Source organism: Copadichromis virginalis, linkage group LG11, assembly GCF_057382275.1.
Source record: "Copadichromis virginalis isolate Kocher_CV1m ecotype Utaka linkage group LG11, C_Virginalis_male_GT1.1, whole genome shotgun sequence".
Taxonomy (NCBI): domain Eukaryota; kingdom Metazoa; phylum Chordata; class Actinopteri; order Cichliformes; family Cichlidae; genus Copadichromis; species Copadichromis virginalis.
Window position 1 is genome coordinate 8,209,953 of NC_140628.1, and position 16,816 is coordinate 8,226,768.

Consider the following 16,816-nt stretch of genomic DNA (forward strand, 5'->3'; position numbering starts at 1 on the left):
CGTGAAAACAGCTCCAGATTAGCTGGGACTGAAACACTAAATTAAAAGTTGCCGGTACCCTTAAAGGGTCTACACATTTAAGGTAGACCCGTATGAGGTGCCGTAAGGGACATTATTACTGAAACGCTCTCACACACACTACTGAAACGCTCTCACACACACTACTGAAATTTTACCTCTCACACACACTACTGAAACGCTCTCACACACACTACTGAAATGCTCTCACACACACTACTGAAACGCTCTCACACACACTACTGAAACGCTCTCACACACACTACTGAAATGCTCTCACACACACTACTGAAACGCTCTCACACACACTACTGAAATTTTACCTCTCACACACACTACTGAAACGCTCTCACACACACTACTGAAACGCTCTCACACACACTACTGAAACGCTCTCACACACACTACTGAAATTTTACCTCTCACACACACTACTGAAACGCTCTCACACACACTACTGAAATGCTCTCACACACACTACTGAAACGCTCTCACACACACTACTGAAATGCTCTCACACACACTACTGAAACGCTCTCACACACACTACTGAAATGCTCTCACACACACTACTGAAACGCTCTCACACACACTACTGAAATGCTCTCACACACACTACTGAAATGCTCTCACACACACTACTGAAACGCTCTCACACACACTACTGAAACGCTCTCACACACACTACTGAAATTTTACCTCTCACACACACTACTGAAATGCTCTCACACACACTACTGAAACGCTCTCACACACACTACTGAAATTTTACCTCTCACACACACTACTGAAACGCTCTCACACACACTACTGAAACGCTCTCACACACACTAATGAAAACCAAGAGGATTTCAATTGAACAGGAAGGCATTTTAGCTGCACAGGAAGGTGAGGAAAAACAAATAACACATTAATGCACAGCTAACACCGCGGTGACGTCGACAACAGTCTGTTAGAGGTATAATTGAAAAATATTTTGCCTTCATCAGTGAATATCCAAACATTGTTGTAGGGTAGCAGCCTATTGCAACAAGTCGGGGCATCCTGGCTATGCTAGCTGCCCGTATAATCTGGAAAGACTGTGTCTGACAGTACCTCATCTACAATGAAATTACATCAGATCCTTGTCATTTTTTACATACTTTCTTTGTTTTTTGAGGTGAGAACCAATGAAGAAGATGTTGAAAGATTTTTTACTTGTGCTCTGCAATGTATTGGGGCGCTCCAAAATGAAAATTCGGACAATATCAGACAAGAGCGGCTTTATAGAGAGCTAGATGATCATACACGAACTCTATCAGAATTTCTTGCTGCTGTATCTCGATATGATCCCAATAATAGGGTTGCCACCAACCTACTACAATCCTTGTATAGATGCTTTTGCAGCTTGCTACATGAATATGATGCTAGACAGAGATCTGCTTATGTGACCCACAGATTGTTACCCCCAACCACCTTGAGTGGTCATCCAGGTCGGCCACGATACACTATATCTGCTGAACAGATTTCTCACTTTGTTTCCATTGGTATGACATGGCAGAGAATTGCATCATGCTTTGGAATAAGTCGAAGAACCCTGTACAGACACAGACAAACTTTGGGAGTTGAGCCATTAAGCTATGTGGATATTTCAAATCAAGAACTGAATGGCCTTGTGACGGATATCCTACAGAACACTCCAAATGCAGGGGAAGTATACATTCTTGGAAGTCTGAGATCTCGTGGCTTAAGAGTTCAACGTTGGAGGGTCAGACAAAGTCTACAGGAAGTGGATCCTATTGGACGTGCATTTAGACGTCGTCATGCGATAAGGCGAAGGATCTATAGTGTTCAGGCCCCCAACCACTTATGGTAAGTTCACTGGTTTGAAACAAATGATCAGGCCTTGTGTTTAAAAGTATTAACACAATACATCAAAATTAATGGTCCTTCATTCAAAACATTACTGAAGTTAATCTATATGATCAGCATAAGATAATAATAATAAAAAAATAACAATAACCAAAAAAACTGAAATTGATATAAGTATGTTAAATATTTGGGGGATTCATAGTACATCAATTTAGATGTTGTCTAATGTATATACTGTTGAGTTGTTTAATCCTTTATTTTACATCACAATTTTAATCTCTAACATCAATTGTGCCAGGTAAACGTAGTGTGGAAAAAGACATTTTATGCCACTGTGTGTATGTGTGTGCACGTGTGTGTGTGTGTGTGAGAGACAGAGGTGTGCTGTTGTTGAAGTAAATGTACAAAATGAAACCTCTAGTTTTTGTTTAAGTACAGGGTCAGGAATTCACTACTAAATAATATGAACAAACATGTGGAACTGTAGTAATGCTTTCTGATCTCTCAACAGGCATTTTGACGGCAACCACAAATTGATTAGATGGCGCTTGGTCCTGCATGGCTGTGTTGATGGCTTCAGCCGAACTATCATATACTTACGTTGCTTATCCAATAACAGAGCCTCAAGTGTCTTGTCATTATTTTTGGAAGGAATACAAAACTTTGGTTTGCCCTTAAGGGTCAGGTGTGATCATGGTATGGAAAATATACAGGTTGCTCGTTTTATGTTACAGAGAAGAGGAGTAGGCAGTGTTATTACAGGTGTTTCAGTACATAACCAAAGAATTGAAAGACTGTGGGCAGAACTCAACAGAGTTGTATCAAGACACTTTATAAATATCTTTAACTTTATGGAAGAACAGGGTATGTTGGATTCACTGAATGAGCTACATCTTTTTTGTCTGCATTATGTTTATTTGCCAAGGATTGAAAGAGCATTAACAGAATTTGTCAATCAGTGGAACAACCATGGTCTCTCTACACAAGGAGGACAGACCCCTCTTCAGCTGTGGCATACAGGTGTCACAAACAATGTGGGAATCCTGTCGTTTATAAATGACATTTTTCATGTTGATAACTATTATGGCGTTGATGAAGAAGGGCCATTACCAGAACTTCAAACAAACAATAATGTCAATATTCCAGCTATTGACATCAACATAAATGAGACTGCAATGAACATAATTCAACAAGTGAATCCATTAGAAAATGATGGAAATCATGGAATAGATGTGTTTTCTTCACTTTTACACCTTCTACATTAAATAAAATATTTTGCAAAAAAAAAAAAAAAGATATATAAAAAAAACATTTCAGAAAACATATGTGATCGAAACTAACATATTGAAACCATTTTCTTTAAAATGATAAAATGACAGCTCTGTTGTCAAACAGAAACTGACACAGGCAGAAGAATAAACAGACACAAAGACAACCAAATCAAAAACCGATGGACATACACATGAAATGAGTAAAGTGACACAAATTTTTTATATTCAAACTCAACAATCTAAATTAACTTCTGACGTGCTGTTAAACAATTGGTATCTACCTGTATGAATCCTGAAGAACAATCACTTCTTGTCAAATTGATGTCTTAAAACATCAATTTGACTGAAGCAGGTAAATTTGGAAATATTAAAACCTTAACAAGTTAATACTCAATACTCACTTTGAATCAAAAGAGAGACCAATACAAAAGAGAAACACGCAAACTCCTCCAGCATAATGTGTTCATACCCTGCCAAAGCCGTAAGTGTTACCTAATGCAAAATCAAACTTCTCCTTGAACAGCTGGTATGAAACATGCAGTGGCAGCCTAATGCAGTTAACACACGTGTTGGCAAGAGGGAAAATTGGTGTAGAAGAGAAGTCATCGTCTCCTCTATGAATGAACTCAATCGAGGGTGCTGGGGAAAAGCCAATAGGTGGCACCGCAGTTGCTCCAGTTGCAAAGGCCAATATCTTCTGTAATTTGGAAGGTCCTTCTTCTTCTGCATAAAACAGAGAAGGAAAAAAGTGTTAAAAGGTTATTTCATTTGGCCAACATAAATTGTCAGTGAGTACAAATCTAAAGCAAGAATCTTAATGACTGTTATTGCAATGACTATAGAGCATGCTTTTCATCTTTCAATAGTCTCAAAGAACTATGTAAAAATGTTACTACAACCAAGAGGGTAATGTGGTGTTATTGTTATATGAGTATGTTATTTAAAATAAAGATTTCAGAAATGCTAACCTATAAATCGTTACATCTATTTATTGTGCACTAAAGTGACAATTACCTTCTGCATCTTGGAGATAGTCTCTCCAGAAGGTAACAACTGTCTCCTCAGCAGCTCTTCTGTTGCTTCCTTCTGGAGATAGATGAATGTTGAAAAGATCATCCACCTGGTCAGCAGTCAGCATATGTGGCTCATAGCAGAACAGCGGGCGAAAACTGTCTGGATGCCTCCTCATTTTCTCGAGAACCCCAAGAGTTTTCAGACCTTCACAAAATCTGGATAAACAGCACAAAGAAATTTTATTCAATAATTCTGCAATTTCATGCTTCTAAGTTAATTGTATATTATCAATTTGGCACAATCAGTTATACTAGGTTATTAACTGGCCATTTTGATTAATAGGTAAGATTTTTATCACATTTTAATTAATCTGAAAAACACAGAATACCAAAATACCTTTGAAATGGACCTTGAACCCTGTGGATGACCTGAAACATGACAATATCATGTACCAGCAGATCCCTGTCTCTTAGTGAACGCATAGGCCTCAGGCATCCTGCATTGGCCAAGTAATCAAGCAGAGGTTCTTTTGACTTTTCAAGGTCCTCAAGGGTTGTACTTTGAGATATCTAGCATCACAAAGAGCAGAGGAAGGGCTTGTTATGGAAGTTACTCAGTAGTCTTATAACCTATTAGAAGGAACCCAGCCACCAGTGGTCTACACAATCACAATATGCCCGCGCGTACATTGGAAGTCAAATGACTACACATATTTTTTTAATATGTTTACAATGTGCTTAAAAAAATGATAAAATATACTCTTTCGTCTACCCTTATCTACTGAATCTTAGTTTAATATAGCAGCAAAATATAAAAACTTGGCATTCAGCAATGGCCAGACTGATCCGGATAAACATTCCCTGCAAAAGAAAACTGGAACACAAACTATTTTCAATTCACTATAAGATTTATAAAATAAACATATAGAGACCTTTCGGACTTTTTCAAAGAGTTCCAGGTCAGCTATGTCTTCCAGGGCTGGATTTGCTGAATTTCCAACCAGAAGGGAAAATACTGTTGGTGACAGAAAGTTAGGTGGTGGACCACCATGTACCAAGCTCACTGCAATGGCTCTCCCAGAGATGTAGTACCAGTCCCCTCTGAGAGCTGCAAAGCAACAGAATAAAAGGAAAAGCAAAATTGTCAGTAATGTTGCCTGTAAAAATAAATATCAGTTAAACAGTTCCCACTATTAATCTTAGAAAAATAGGTAATTACCAGTACTGTCAAGAGCCAAGTTCTTGCAGTTTTCTTTCCCCTCAAACATGGCTGACCTGGCAATGGTGTCCATCAATAGTCTCAAGAATTCCCTCCTTGGCCCACCTAAATCAACCCCTTCCTCATTTTTCCCCATATCATCTGAGAATTTCACACAGATCATCAAGTTGGGATCATAAGATAGCCTTTGAAAACCACGCAAGGCTCCCTCCCACACAGCAGAGCGATTTATATTAAATTTGCACTGCTGTTTTGTGCTAATTTTGCTTGATAGTTCCAGCAGTATCTCTTGAACAGGGACTTTTTCTGCACTAAAAAAAGAAAATAAAACAGAAAATAAAATATATCAGCCATGTAGTCATGTTACAGAATTTGAGAATATGTGTCACACTGATCATAGAGAGTTAAAGCTTTAAAGGTTTATATTGATTTGACAATTCTGGAAAGCCCAAATTATGTCTCAAACTCAAATTCTGTATGTTTGTTACTCACATCTGATTCTCCAAGCTCGCAATTATAGCTTGATTTAAATCCTCATCATCTGAAGAATCGCCAGAAAGCAATGCCACGAGAGTTAAATATGAAGAATAATCTTCATCATTAACGCTCATGGCAGGGATGTCTTCACTTCTTGCATTGAAATCTCTGCTGTGACTGCTTGTGCTAGGTTTGTCATCACTTCTTGCCATGTAGCCTTCATCACAAATGCTGTTCCCATCACTTCCTTGCTTTGCTCGTTGCCTTTTACCAACACTCCTTCGAATACAGTTGGTCCCAGTATCATCTTCTTCATCACTGCTAGTGCCAGGGTTATCACCTTTAACATGACTTCTTAACCTTGTAGTGACTTGGCTGCTCATGTCTTGTTGGATTTTTGAACTATCAACTTCAAAACAATCATTATCACTGTCCTTATCAGTTGCACAACTGCTTAATGCTGATTTGGAGCTGATGTGGGAAGGATCTTTGTCTTCATCTGATTCACTCTTCAACAGAAAAAGACCAAAAACATATATCAAAAGCAAGTAATTATAGCTTATCTTAAAAAGATTAAAATAAGAAATATCCATATTGATTGCTCCCAAACACTTGTTTTAAATAAATATATTCTATTTTGTTAGAAGCCCAATTGTTGACATGTTTTTTCCCAAATCATGATTACTTTTCATTCTTTTAGTAACTTACTAAAAGTGTCCTTGATGGCCTTACATAGAGGGCTTTGGTTTTAAAAACCTTTAGGATCAGCATCCCATTCAGCTCCTGACCAACTTGGAGCTTTGGAGACACCAGCTTATTGCCACAAGCCATTAGAAACTCGAGGCTACAAAAAATAAATAGGGACAACAGCAATTGCTAATTAGTTAAATATTTTAAGTATTAGTTAAATATTTTATTATATATTGTTCTGTTTGTGTGTATGCTTTTATGACTTAAATTCTACTGGTATAGTCATATGTTTTTATAATGATGAATGATATTTTAAACTTCTTTACTTTGGTATATTATCTTTAAGTACAAGTCATTACATGAATACACACAGTAACAATAAACAATAGTATTTTACCTGACATCCTCTGGAAGGCGTTCACCAAAGCTTTCCTTGAGGTGTTTCACGACAGTTTGGTTGTCCCAGGTCTTCTGGAATTCAAAAGCACTGAGGATGTGCCCATGTTTGTGTAACCATAATTTTGAACCTTGTTTGCACACTACTCCCCATGATGGAGTTGGAAGTAGTATAACATCTTTGTTGAAATGGTCATGCTGCTGGGCCATAGCTCTGAAATATAAATATTAGATACCATAAACAACAGCAAGTGATAACTAATAATACTGAGATGCAGACAGCAGAACACTATCCAAACCCCTACACAGAATGCTTTCATAGACAAAATTGTTGTAGTTAGGCAAACATAAGGGTTAATTTTATATACTTTTTTTTATACTTTTCCGAGAATACGTGCTTCTTTTGTGGTTCGGACTCCTTCTGACATTTCTTTGGAGGTGGAGGAAAACCAAAGTAATTGCTTAAAGGAGCTTCTTCGACATCTTTAAGAGTTCTAAACAAATGTCTGTCCTCCTCCAGAAAATCCTATGTACGCAAACACGCGTTGCAACTTCTTATCTTGTGCGTGTCTTTTGTTTTGACAGCGAATGCGCACCTGCGGACCACTTATGTGCAGCCCTGGTTATTTAGCTCGTCATTGCAGCCACAGAAATTATTTTGTCCATGAAACCATAAAGCTGCACTTTCTTTTTGCCTTATAGTCTGATTTGTCATAACTTTTCCGTTTTGTGGTAAGTTTTTCTTTGGCTGTCACTTCTTCACCCTGACCTGTCTTATTTGGCTCAGCAGAACTAAAATATAAATCCTGCTGCTTTTACACACACACACACACACACACACACACACACACACACACACACACACACACACACACACACATAACGCTCAGCGATTCTCTGCGCGATCAACCTCTCACATGTTTAAGCTGCGGGAGATTTCACTTGTCATGTTTGCATAGTAAGCTAACGATTGATAAGACGATGTCAGAGGAATTGGTGCGCAAATTATCATCACTCACCAATCAGTACTGTCGCTCTCTATACACAGTTGCATAACACATAATTGCAAAGTGAAAGCAAAAAAACAAGCGCAAATTCAAACGCGATTTCAATATGTCACATATTGACAGTGGCTCACCGATGCCAATGACATAATTACCCAGCCACATTTCCGAAAGAATGCAAAAGCATAGACATATATTTTTCCTTCCTACGATAGCCCGACGGGCAGGGCAGAGATAGATTTTGGTAGCCTGGAAAAATCGCTAGCCCCGGGACGTCGGGCTAGCAATTTTGCGAGCCCTGCAGTATATTATTAAATATCAGACTATTACATATGGCCCCATTTCAGGCAAGTGAATACAAACTCATTAAACTTTGTAACTACCTTTTTCTTCTGGTGCCTGATGTCCAGCTGCCGAAGCATTGCCGAGTTTGATAACGTGGTGCAGGTGCACATTCTCTCCTGACTGTAGATGTCGCTGGCATGGGCAAGCTGCTACGTTGACGTGAGGGAAAGAGGGATGTTAAGTGACTATCCAGTCCGTCCACACTGGTACTTGCAACAGGTTGCTGCCCCACGACTGTGGCATTTGACAAAGTTCTGATGGTCTCTGCTGAGGATAATATACTGTTGAGTAATGCGGCTGCTTCACTTAGGCTACTAGCAGGTTGCTGAGTAGACATCTGTGTAGTGGTTTGAAAGTGTACCACTTTTTCCTTCACTTTCCTGGTCTGGACACAACTTCCTGTTCATCTAAAACTCCTTCCTGTTCAACTGAAATGCCTTCCTGTTTAACTGAAACGCCTTCCTGTTTAACTGAAATGCCTTCCTGTTCAACTGAAACGCCTTCCTGTTTAACTGAAATGCCTTCCTGTTCAACTGAAACGCCTTCCTGTTTAACTGAAATGCCTTCCTGTTCAACTGAAACGCCTTCCTGTTTAACTGAAATGCCTTGGATTTTCAGTAGTGTGTGTGAGAGCGTTTCAGTAGTGTGTGTGAGAGCGTTTCAGTAGTGTGTGTGAGAGCTAAAATTTCAGTAGTGTGTGTGAGAGCGTTTCAGTAGTGTGTGTGAGAGCGTTTCAGTAGTGTGTGTGAGAGCGTTTCAGTAGTGTGTGTGAGAGCTAAAATTTCAGTAGTGTGTGTGAGAGCGTTTCAGTAGTGTGTGTGAGAGGTAAAATTTCAGTAGTGTGTGTGAGAGCGTTTCAGTAGTGTGTGTGAGAGCATTTCAGTAGTGTGTGTGAGAGCGTTTCAGTAGTGTGTGTGAGAGGTAAAATTTCAGTAGTGTGTGTGAGAGCGTTTCAGTAGTGTGTGTGAGAGCGTTTCAGTAGTGTGTGTGAGAGCGTTTCAGTAGTGTGTGTGAGAGGTAAAATTTCAGTAGTGTGTGTGAGAGCGTTTCAGTAGTGTGTGTGAGAGCGTTTCAGTAGTGTGTGTGAGAGGTAAAATTTCAGTAGTGTGTGTGAGAGCGTTTCAGTAGTGTGTGTGAGAGCGTTTCAGTAATAATGTCCCTTACGGCACCTCATAGACCCGGTTTTAATTACAAAGGATAATGCCTGAGCCTGGTTCTTCCTGTTAAAAAGGAGTTTTTCCTTCCCAGTGTTGCCAAGTGGTTGTTCGTAGGGGCTCGTCTGATTGTTGGGATTTTTTCTCCGTATTATCGGAGGGTTACCTTACAACATAAAGGTGACTGACTGTTATGATTAATTGAATTGATCCTTAATATTGTCAGCAATGCTGCTTTTTAACTAATCATAAACAACTTTTGGCATCCCTATATGCCCAAAACTAAAAGATAATGCTTTTTGCTAGCTGATATATCACAATCATTTAATCTAGGCTTAACTAAACTGCATTCGACTCCACTCTCTTCATACTTATATGATAATGGTGGACGTTTGGAAGGTATTAATGCATGAAAACGCAGATCCAGCCCTATCTAGTAACAGTTGTGTCTGATGCAGCCTGACATCCAGTAACCTCTAAGGTTTCTGTTACAAGTTCCTTGTAATAGAAAGTGCATGGCTGCACCACAGCTCCTCCACTTCCAGGTCAGGCAACAGTCTTGTAGGATGTGGGCCGGGAGGATTTTAACAATGGATTCTAATGTAGCCTAAGCGCTACAGCTTTAGTAAGTAGTTGAATGAACCTGACCCTGTGCCGCTCTGCTCAATAACCTACAGCTACAGTGGCAGCTTCTGCCATCTGTCCTTAAAATGTCACAGCAATCATCCCGTAAGTGTGGACATGTGCTGCAGGTTGTTTGTCCCACATGCTATTTTTTCCTCACATAACTAATTTCCCACAAATAGGATTCCAAGTGGAGAAACAGATCGTCTGACTGGAGGTAAAATACCAAAAGGTTACAAACAGTGAATGCTGCTTCACATAATTTCCTCTTGTTTTTCCTTCCTTGAGAAAAAAAAGAGGAAGGACAGAGTCAGTTTGGCCTCGATGACCGAACTGTGTTTCTTCTTCTTCTTTTTTTTCCCCGGCTCTGCTGGTTCCCATAGCGACCAGTGCCACTGCCGTGGTTACGGCGGCTGGCACTTCCTCCTGCCTGGCACCCCGAAGACACTTCCTTGGCCTCTCTCTCTTTCTCTCTTTCCTCTGCCTGTCTTTCCCCTTTTCTGTCGCTCTTTTTCTTCGTCTTTTTACTTGCTTCCCTTCTTTCCTTGTCGTTCTTCGAAATGTCGGAGTCTGCCTCTAATCTCCTTCTCCCTCTGTCTGAGTCTGTCTTTATCTTGACAGCCCCACTTCCTCTCTGCAGTACTTATCGCAGCATCTCTCTCTTCCCACTCTGATTCAGCATCCCCCCCACCCCACCCTCCCCAACTTTCTCTGCCTCCATGCTTCCTCCTCATTCTGCTCTCTTCCTGTCTCTAAGCCTCTCAGCCCTTATCTCTCCCTTCTCCCTGCCCTTCCTCTTCTGCTCTCCGCATTTCAAACTCTTCCTCCTCTTGTGTTCCACTTCAATTTAATTCACAATAAAACAGGCCTGCATTTAGACTGAGAGGGAGTACAAGACTTTTTCCTCCTCCTTTCTCTGTGTTATTTCAAACTACGAGCACAAGCCATTTTCTTTCATTTTGCTCTCAGAGTAGCTCAGCAGCAGCACTTGAAGCAAATAAGCTGGCCAGGCTGCAATTTTCCTGATATGCATTTTGTTGGGATGAATAATAGGCACTTACAGTGGAAGACAAGCAATCAGTTGGTTAATGCTCTGATTCCACACACCCAAAAAAAGAGAAACTTTTTTTCCTTCCATTAACATACCGTCTTCTGTCTTTTGAGTTGTGGTTTATCTGTTTGGTTTCCAAACTAACATACAGCACATCTCTCCTTTTGTGAAAGAGGTGCAGCTCTGATAATTCAATACACTGTAATTACAGCAGATTTGTTAGTGCTGTAACTCAATTGGAACATGACTGATGGTTGGAGGGTGACATTTATGCTCATTAAAGGAGTAAGCATGTTCTGATAAATGACATTTTCTTGTTTGAGTTGTTATCCTGATCAAAGTCGAGGCAGGAAAGCAGCAAGCACCGTGTCACACGAGGCGTCCTTCTAATAATCAGTGCAGAGGATATAACTAAGACAGGCTGGAAGGTATAGATAAAAATGTTCTGCCTTATTGCTTTTTTATAGAAAGCTCCTACTGGCAATCAAAAGGCCAAAGACCAAAAAGAATTGCGTGAAATGTACAACTTCAAAAAGCTCAAACCACAAGATCATACATTTATTTTAAGGAAATCTGGTAATTATGCAATTTCTAAATAGAAAAAGAAGAACTTGTGGTTCTCTGTGCCACAGGCTGGCGTGCACAACTGATTTAGGGCACAAAGAGACACCAAGTCAGGGCAATCATAGGCATTGTTTATGCAGCATTTACCGAGTTCATTCATAGTCAAGTAGCGTTAAATGATTCGTTGATTAATCAACAGTCAATAGAAAAATAATCAACAATTTTGGAAGATGATTATTGAATTACGACAGTCATTTGTGGGGCAACAAGACGTAGAGTTTATAGCCACGCAGGCAGGAATGAAAATGATCTGACCTTTGCTCGCGCTGCAGAGTAATACACCAAAAATACGTGATTGCATATTATTGATTACAAATACAGCAAAGGCAAGTCTCAGTCTAAATGCATCCAACATCATAGCAAAATATTTATATTTGTATATGTGGTACGAAAAATAACTTGGGCCTTATTCACTCTGGTCTGTAGCATCACATGCCCAAAATGGCAGGCATGTGACTGCAAAACCTAAAGAGTAAAAATTTGGATCATTTGGAAGCTTTAGGTTGTTAGGCAAGTTTATTTATATAGCACAATTCAACAACAAGGTGATTCAAAGTGCTTTACAGAGACATTAAAGAACAAAAACAAATAAAAAGCATGATTTAAAATTGATTTTAAAAAAAAGTAGATAAAACCAGAAGAGTAGATAAAATCAGTAGTTAAAATGTAAGTTTTGAAATTTAAGCTTAACAGTGTGGATTTGGTGCTTTATTCAAATTCAGCTAAGAATAGGTGAGTCTTCAACCTGGATTTAAATAAACTGAGTGTTCCAGCTGATCTGAGGCTTTCTGGGAGTTTGTTCCAGATATATGGAGCATAAAAGCTGAATGCAGCTTCTCCGTGTCTTATTCTGACTCTGGGAACTGATAAATGACCGGATCCAGATGACCTGAGGGATCTGGAAGGTTCATACTGGGTCAGGAGGTCGCTGATGTATTTTGGTCCTAAACCATTCAGAGCTTTATAGACCAGCATCAGAACTTTAAAGTCTTTAAAGTCTATCAGCCAGTGTAAAGACCTCAGAGCTGGACTGATGTGGTCCATTTTTTTGGTCTTAGTGAGGACTCGAGCAGCAGAGCTCTGAATGAGCTGTAGTTGTCTGACTGAAATTTTATGTAGACCTGTAAAGATGCTGTTACAGTAATCAAGCCTACTAAAGATGAATGCATGGACTAGTTTTTCCAGGTCCTGTTGAGACATCAGATCTTTTATCCTTGATATATTCTTGAGGTGATAGTAAGCTGATTTTGTTATTGTCTTAATGTGTTTTTCTAAGTTTAGGTCTGCATCCATCACTACACCCAAATTTCTCGCCTGGTTTGTGGTTTTTAGGTGTATAGATTGAAGTTCTCTGGTGACGTGTAATCGTTTTTCTTTGGCACCAAAGACTATTACTTCAGTTTTGTTTTTGTTTAGCTGGAGAAAATTGTGGCACAACCAGTCATTAATTTCCTCAATGCATTTACCAAGAGCCTGTACAGGGCCTTGGTCTCCTGGTGACATTGTGATATATATTTGTGTGTGATCTGCATAGCTGTGGTAGTTTATTTTGTTGTTCTTTATAATCTGTGCCAGTGGGAGCATGTAAATGTTAAACAGAAGGGGTCCCAAGATGGAACCTTGGGGAACTCCACATGTGATACTTAGCTTGTTACATTAGCTTGTTAGCATTGAATTATTACGTGTGGGGGGATAAAAGCTATCTGCAGGCATATTGTGTCACAGTTCTGGGTCCGTTGGACCCAGTATTTTGAGTTCATTATGTTTTGGTACTTTTGCATCATGGATTTTCCTTTATGTTTCTCTGGTACTTGGTGTTTCAGTTATCTTGGTGTTTTTCTATATTATGATTTATGATCTGATACTGTTGTGATTATGATTATCATTTAGTAGCCTTTGGTCAGTGTCAAGTCTGTCTCTGTCTAGTCTGTGTCTTAGTAAAGTGTTTTGTTTCCTGTTTTACTTTGAGGGTTCTTGTTCCTGTCTGATGTTAGTGTGTGCAGCTTTGTTCCCCCTGTCTCGTTAGCCCTGATCTCTCCCAGCTGTGTCTCCCTCCTGTTGCCGATTCCCCCGTTACTACCCTGTGTATATAAGCCCTGTGTTTTCCCATGCTCGGTGTCGCGTCGTACCCTCAGATTATGCCTGTGTGTCCTTGGTCTCAGTGTTCAATCCTCACTTCATGTTTGTTTTCCTGCCAGCAATAAAGCTGAGGTTTTTGAGTTACAATTCTGTGTTCGAGTCCTGCATTTGGATCCTCATCTCTGCCTGCCTGCACACAGAGCCCTGACATATTGTTAGTATTTCAGCTCTTGGGTTCATTTTGTGGTGGTGATTGTGTGTTTCCTTCAGGGGCATGTTTTAAGATTGGTGATTATATAAGTTAAGTAATTTTCAGTTTTATTTATGTAAGGCCAAATCACAACAGCAGTCACCTCAAGGTGCTTTGTATTGGTAATTTAAACCTTCTACAATAATACAGAGAAACTCCAACAACCACATAGGGCTCTATGAACAAGCACCTGGTGACCGTAGAAATGAAAAACGTACTTTTAACAGGAAGAAACCTCATGAGGGGCAGCCGTTTGCTGTGGCTGGTTGGGGGTCAAGGGAGAGAGACAGTTAAGAAGGAGTTAGCCCATCCTAGCCAAAAGAAAGACCGCAGGTTTAGTTTTCTGTATTAGCTTCATTTTGTAGAACCAGAACATATACCCATGTTTTATATACAGTCTAATACTGCAATGGCAGTCTTAGAGCTGTCTTAGTTTGTGTTTCATGTTAGTTTAGCGTTCAAGTACAAAAACACCCAGTAAGACAAAACATAGTGGTGAACATATACAGATCAAAGGCAGCCACCAAGACACAGCCATTCATTCATTTTCTATAAGAAGTGGTGAATCCCTCATGATGAGCACAAAGGAATAATAATGGAAGTTCATATAAATGATTCATGGCCAGGAAGGGACGGGGTAACCAATCATATCTGACATTCAGTGTGTATTTAATGTAGATGTATGTGAACCGTAGACTTGACTTTTTGTGAATGTGAAGTACAACAACAGTAACATTTTGACAGCCAGTGCAATTGATCTGCTTCTATGAATTTGGCGCAGCTGTACGCAGGGATGAAATATTCTGTACAAACTGTTGTGTTTGTGGAGGTGTCAGAGGTTCTGAATCAATAACAATGGAAAAAAAGAAGAAAAAGCAAACCTGCAAATGCTGTTTCCTGCATTTATATAAATCAATCTACAAAATAAAATAACGTAATGAAAAAGGTTGTTGAGATTGGAGACTTTTCAAAAATGATAAAATGTGGATTTGAGCCATTTTCAGAGTCAGCACCTAAAATGTGAGGCTGTGAAACTCGGCTGAGAACTGTGGACGGTGACAGAGTTCACAAAGCTTCTCAAAGATGGAGGATAAAATGGAGCGAGAGATAAGCGGCCAAAATTAGTTTACTTTATAGAGTTTCTAGGCTCACTCTCACAGAGCTCAGCAGCAGGCCAGAGTTCGATCGGGGAAGGAAAAAGCTTTCGATTTACCAGTCAGTCTATAATCCAGGTGTCACCTTTCGTCATTAGCTTTGGATAATGACCACAAAAATGAGAATGGGAATGTAAATGGCCAAAATGAGTCTCCTACACGGAGCAGCTGTGCTCAGTCTTTCAGAGAAAGCTCAGACAACCTTAAATATTGAAAAACAGGCAAACGAGGTAGTTTGGCTATTGGATCTAAACACCTATTGAGAAATAATACTCAAGGTTTTTCAGGCACAACTAACATGTAGGACACCTGAGGGCAGACCTAGAACACACTGAACAGATTAAATACCTTTTCCGACATCGCTATGATGTCGCTTCCACGTCTTTAAAACATTTCCACAACACTGATAATACCGCGGCACTCCCACCTCACTCGGTTCATCGAGTGACATAAGATGCTCGAGGTCACAGTTTTCTTAACTAGACTGCAATATTTTGATAGCTGCTTTGATATTGAAGTTACGGGAATAGGGCATTATCCAAAGCAGTCGCGTCATGGATGCAGATGTTCAAACTTGTGCTGTGTTGAAAGTCTTCTGGAAGCGTGACTGAGTCTGACTGGTGTCACGTCTTTTACATAAAAGTGCCGTGACGTTGTATTTTAAACAGTCCAATCCAAAAACCTTCTAATCCCAGTGTTAATCACAACTCTTTTTTTTAACGGAAATTCTACATCTCTAGTGGGAACTTAAAGGTTAACAAATCTAGATGTGCAGGGACTCAGTCTTGCTCAAGGACACTTGAGCGGGGAGCTGAACCCTGGATCTCTGATTCAGGGAGCTTGTTTCTACTTAATATGCAAATAAAGTGACTATCCCTCTGTGTGTGCGTTTGTGTGTGTGTGTGTTTGTATCCCACTGCGTTTCGTCCTCCAACCATGAAGCTCAGCTCTGCATCTCAGTCAGCAACTCTTTCCCTGTTCATCAGCACTCTTTTTGGTGTCCCTATGCAGCTGCAGCCACACACACCCACCAATCTACACACACACACAGAGTAAAAGAAGGGCGCACACACCTAAGCACTCACAATGTCAAACAAGTGATGACTATCCCTCAGGGACACACACACACACAAACCCCCTCACGCCTTTCCCATCTCAGTCAGCATCTCTGGCGAACATCTGGAACATAAAGAGGAGATGATGGCATCCCACAGCCCATAATGATCAGTCTGTCACCATGGAAACCACACACCGTCGCCGCCCACGCCACCGTCATGAAGGTGTGATACTCGGGGAGAGGGAGGAACACAGCGTGCCGGTAAACAAACAAATATCAAGTTTCCAACATGACTTTGTCAGAAATGCTTTCAGGGCATCTGCGAGTCGGAGCAGAAGAAGAATCCTACAGACCTGTGTTCATTACGCTTTGTCACCGAGCAGCACTCTGTCTCTGCGGTGACGCTAAAGGCTCATCACTTTGTGTCGTTCGCCGAGATGTGTTTGTCCAACTACTTTTGCGACTGAACTTTCAGTTGTCTCCAAGTTCAGTCGCAGCTGACGTCTGGCAACTTAGCGTGCATTCGAAGTGGAACGATG

At 40.2% G+C, this 16,816-nt stretch overlaps 3 protein-coding genes across 3 annotated transcripts in view; 1 reads left to right on the top strand and 2 right to left on the bottom strand.

The window, feature by feature from the left end:
- LOC146698018 (low-density lipoprotein receptor class A domain-containing protein 4-like) overlaps positions 1-16,816 on the bottom strand; it is a 279,790-nt gene that overhangs the window by 79,858 nt on the left and 183,116 nt on the right. The window lies entirely within an intron of this gene.
- On the top strand, positions 1,055-3,163 carry LOC146698019 (uncharacterized). Its single transcript, XM_085472951.1, has 2 exons — positions 1,055-1,869; positions 2,381-3,163. The coding sequence occupies exons 1-2, from the start codon at positions 1,124-1,126 to the stop codon at positions 3,132-3,134; spliced, it is 1,500 nt and encodes a 499-aa protein (XP_085329077.1). The 5' UTR covers positions 1,055-1,123; the 3' UTR covers positions 3,135-3,163.
- LOC146698020 (uncharacterized) lies at positions 3,055-8,766 on the bottom strand. The gene is made up of 9 exons (XM_085472949.1): positions 8,323-8,766; positions 6,937-7,149; positions 6,558-6,693; positions 5,865-6,358; positions 5,373-5,683; positions 5,086-5,261; positions 4,551-4,723; positions 4,155-4,369; positions 3,055-3,863 (listed from the first exon to the last, which is right to left on the bottom strand). Exons 1-9 carry the CDS (start codon positions 8,619-8,621, stop codon positions 3,604-3,606), a joined length of 2,277 nt encoding a protein of 758 aa, XP_085329075.1. The 5' UTR covers positions 8,622-8,766; the 3' UTR covers positions 3,055-3,603.

What these genes read in the sequence shown, in the direction of transcription:
- LOC146698020 (XM_085472949.1), bottom strand. Translation starts at nt 8,621, where the DNA reads ATGTCTACTCAGCAACCTGCTAGTAGCCTAAGTGAAGCAGCCGCATTA. An exon ending in TCAGGCACCAGAAGAAAAAG is followed by an intron (nt 7,150 to 8,322) that starts GTAGTTACAAAG and finishes TTTATATTTCAG; the next exon opens with AGCTATGGCCCAGCAGCATG. An exon ending in CTATCTCCAAGATGCAGAAG is followed by an intron (nt 3,864 to 4,154) that starts GTAATTGTCACT and finishes TGTTTTATGCAG; the next exon opens with AAGAAGAAGGACCTTCCAAA.
- LOC146698019 (XM_085472951.1), top strand. Translation starts at nt 1,124, where the DNA reads ATGAAATTACATCAGATCCTTGTCATTTTTTACATACTTTCTTTGTTT. An exon ending in CAGGCCCCCAACCACTTATG is followed by an intron (nt 1,870 to 2,380) that starts GTAAGTTCACTG and finishes ATCTCTCAACAG; the next exon opens with GCATTTTGACGGCAACCACA.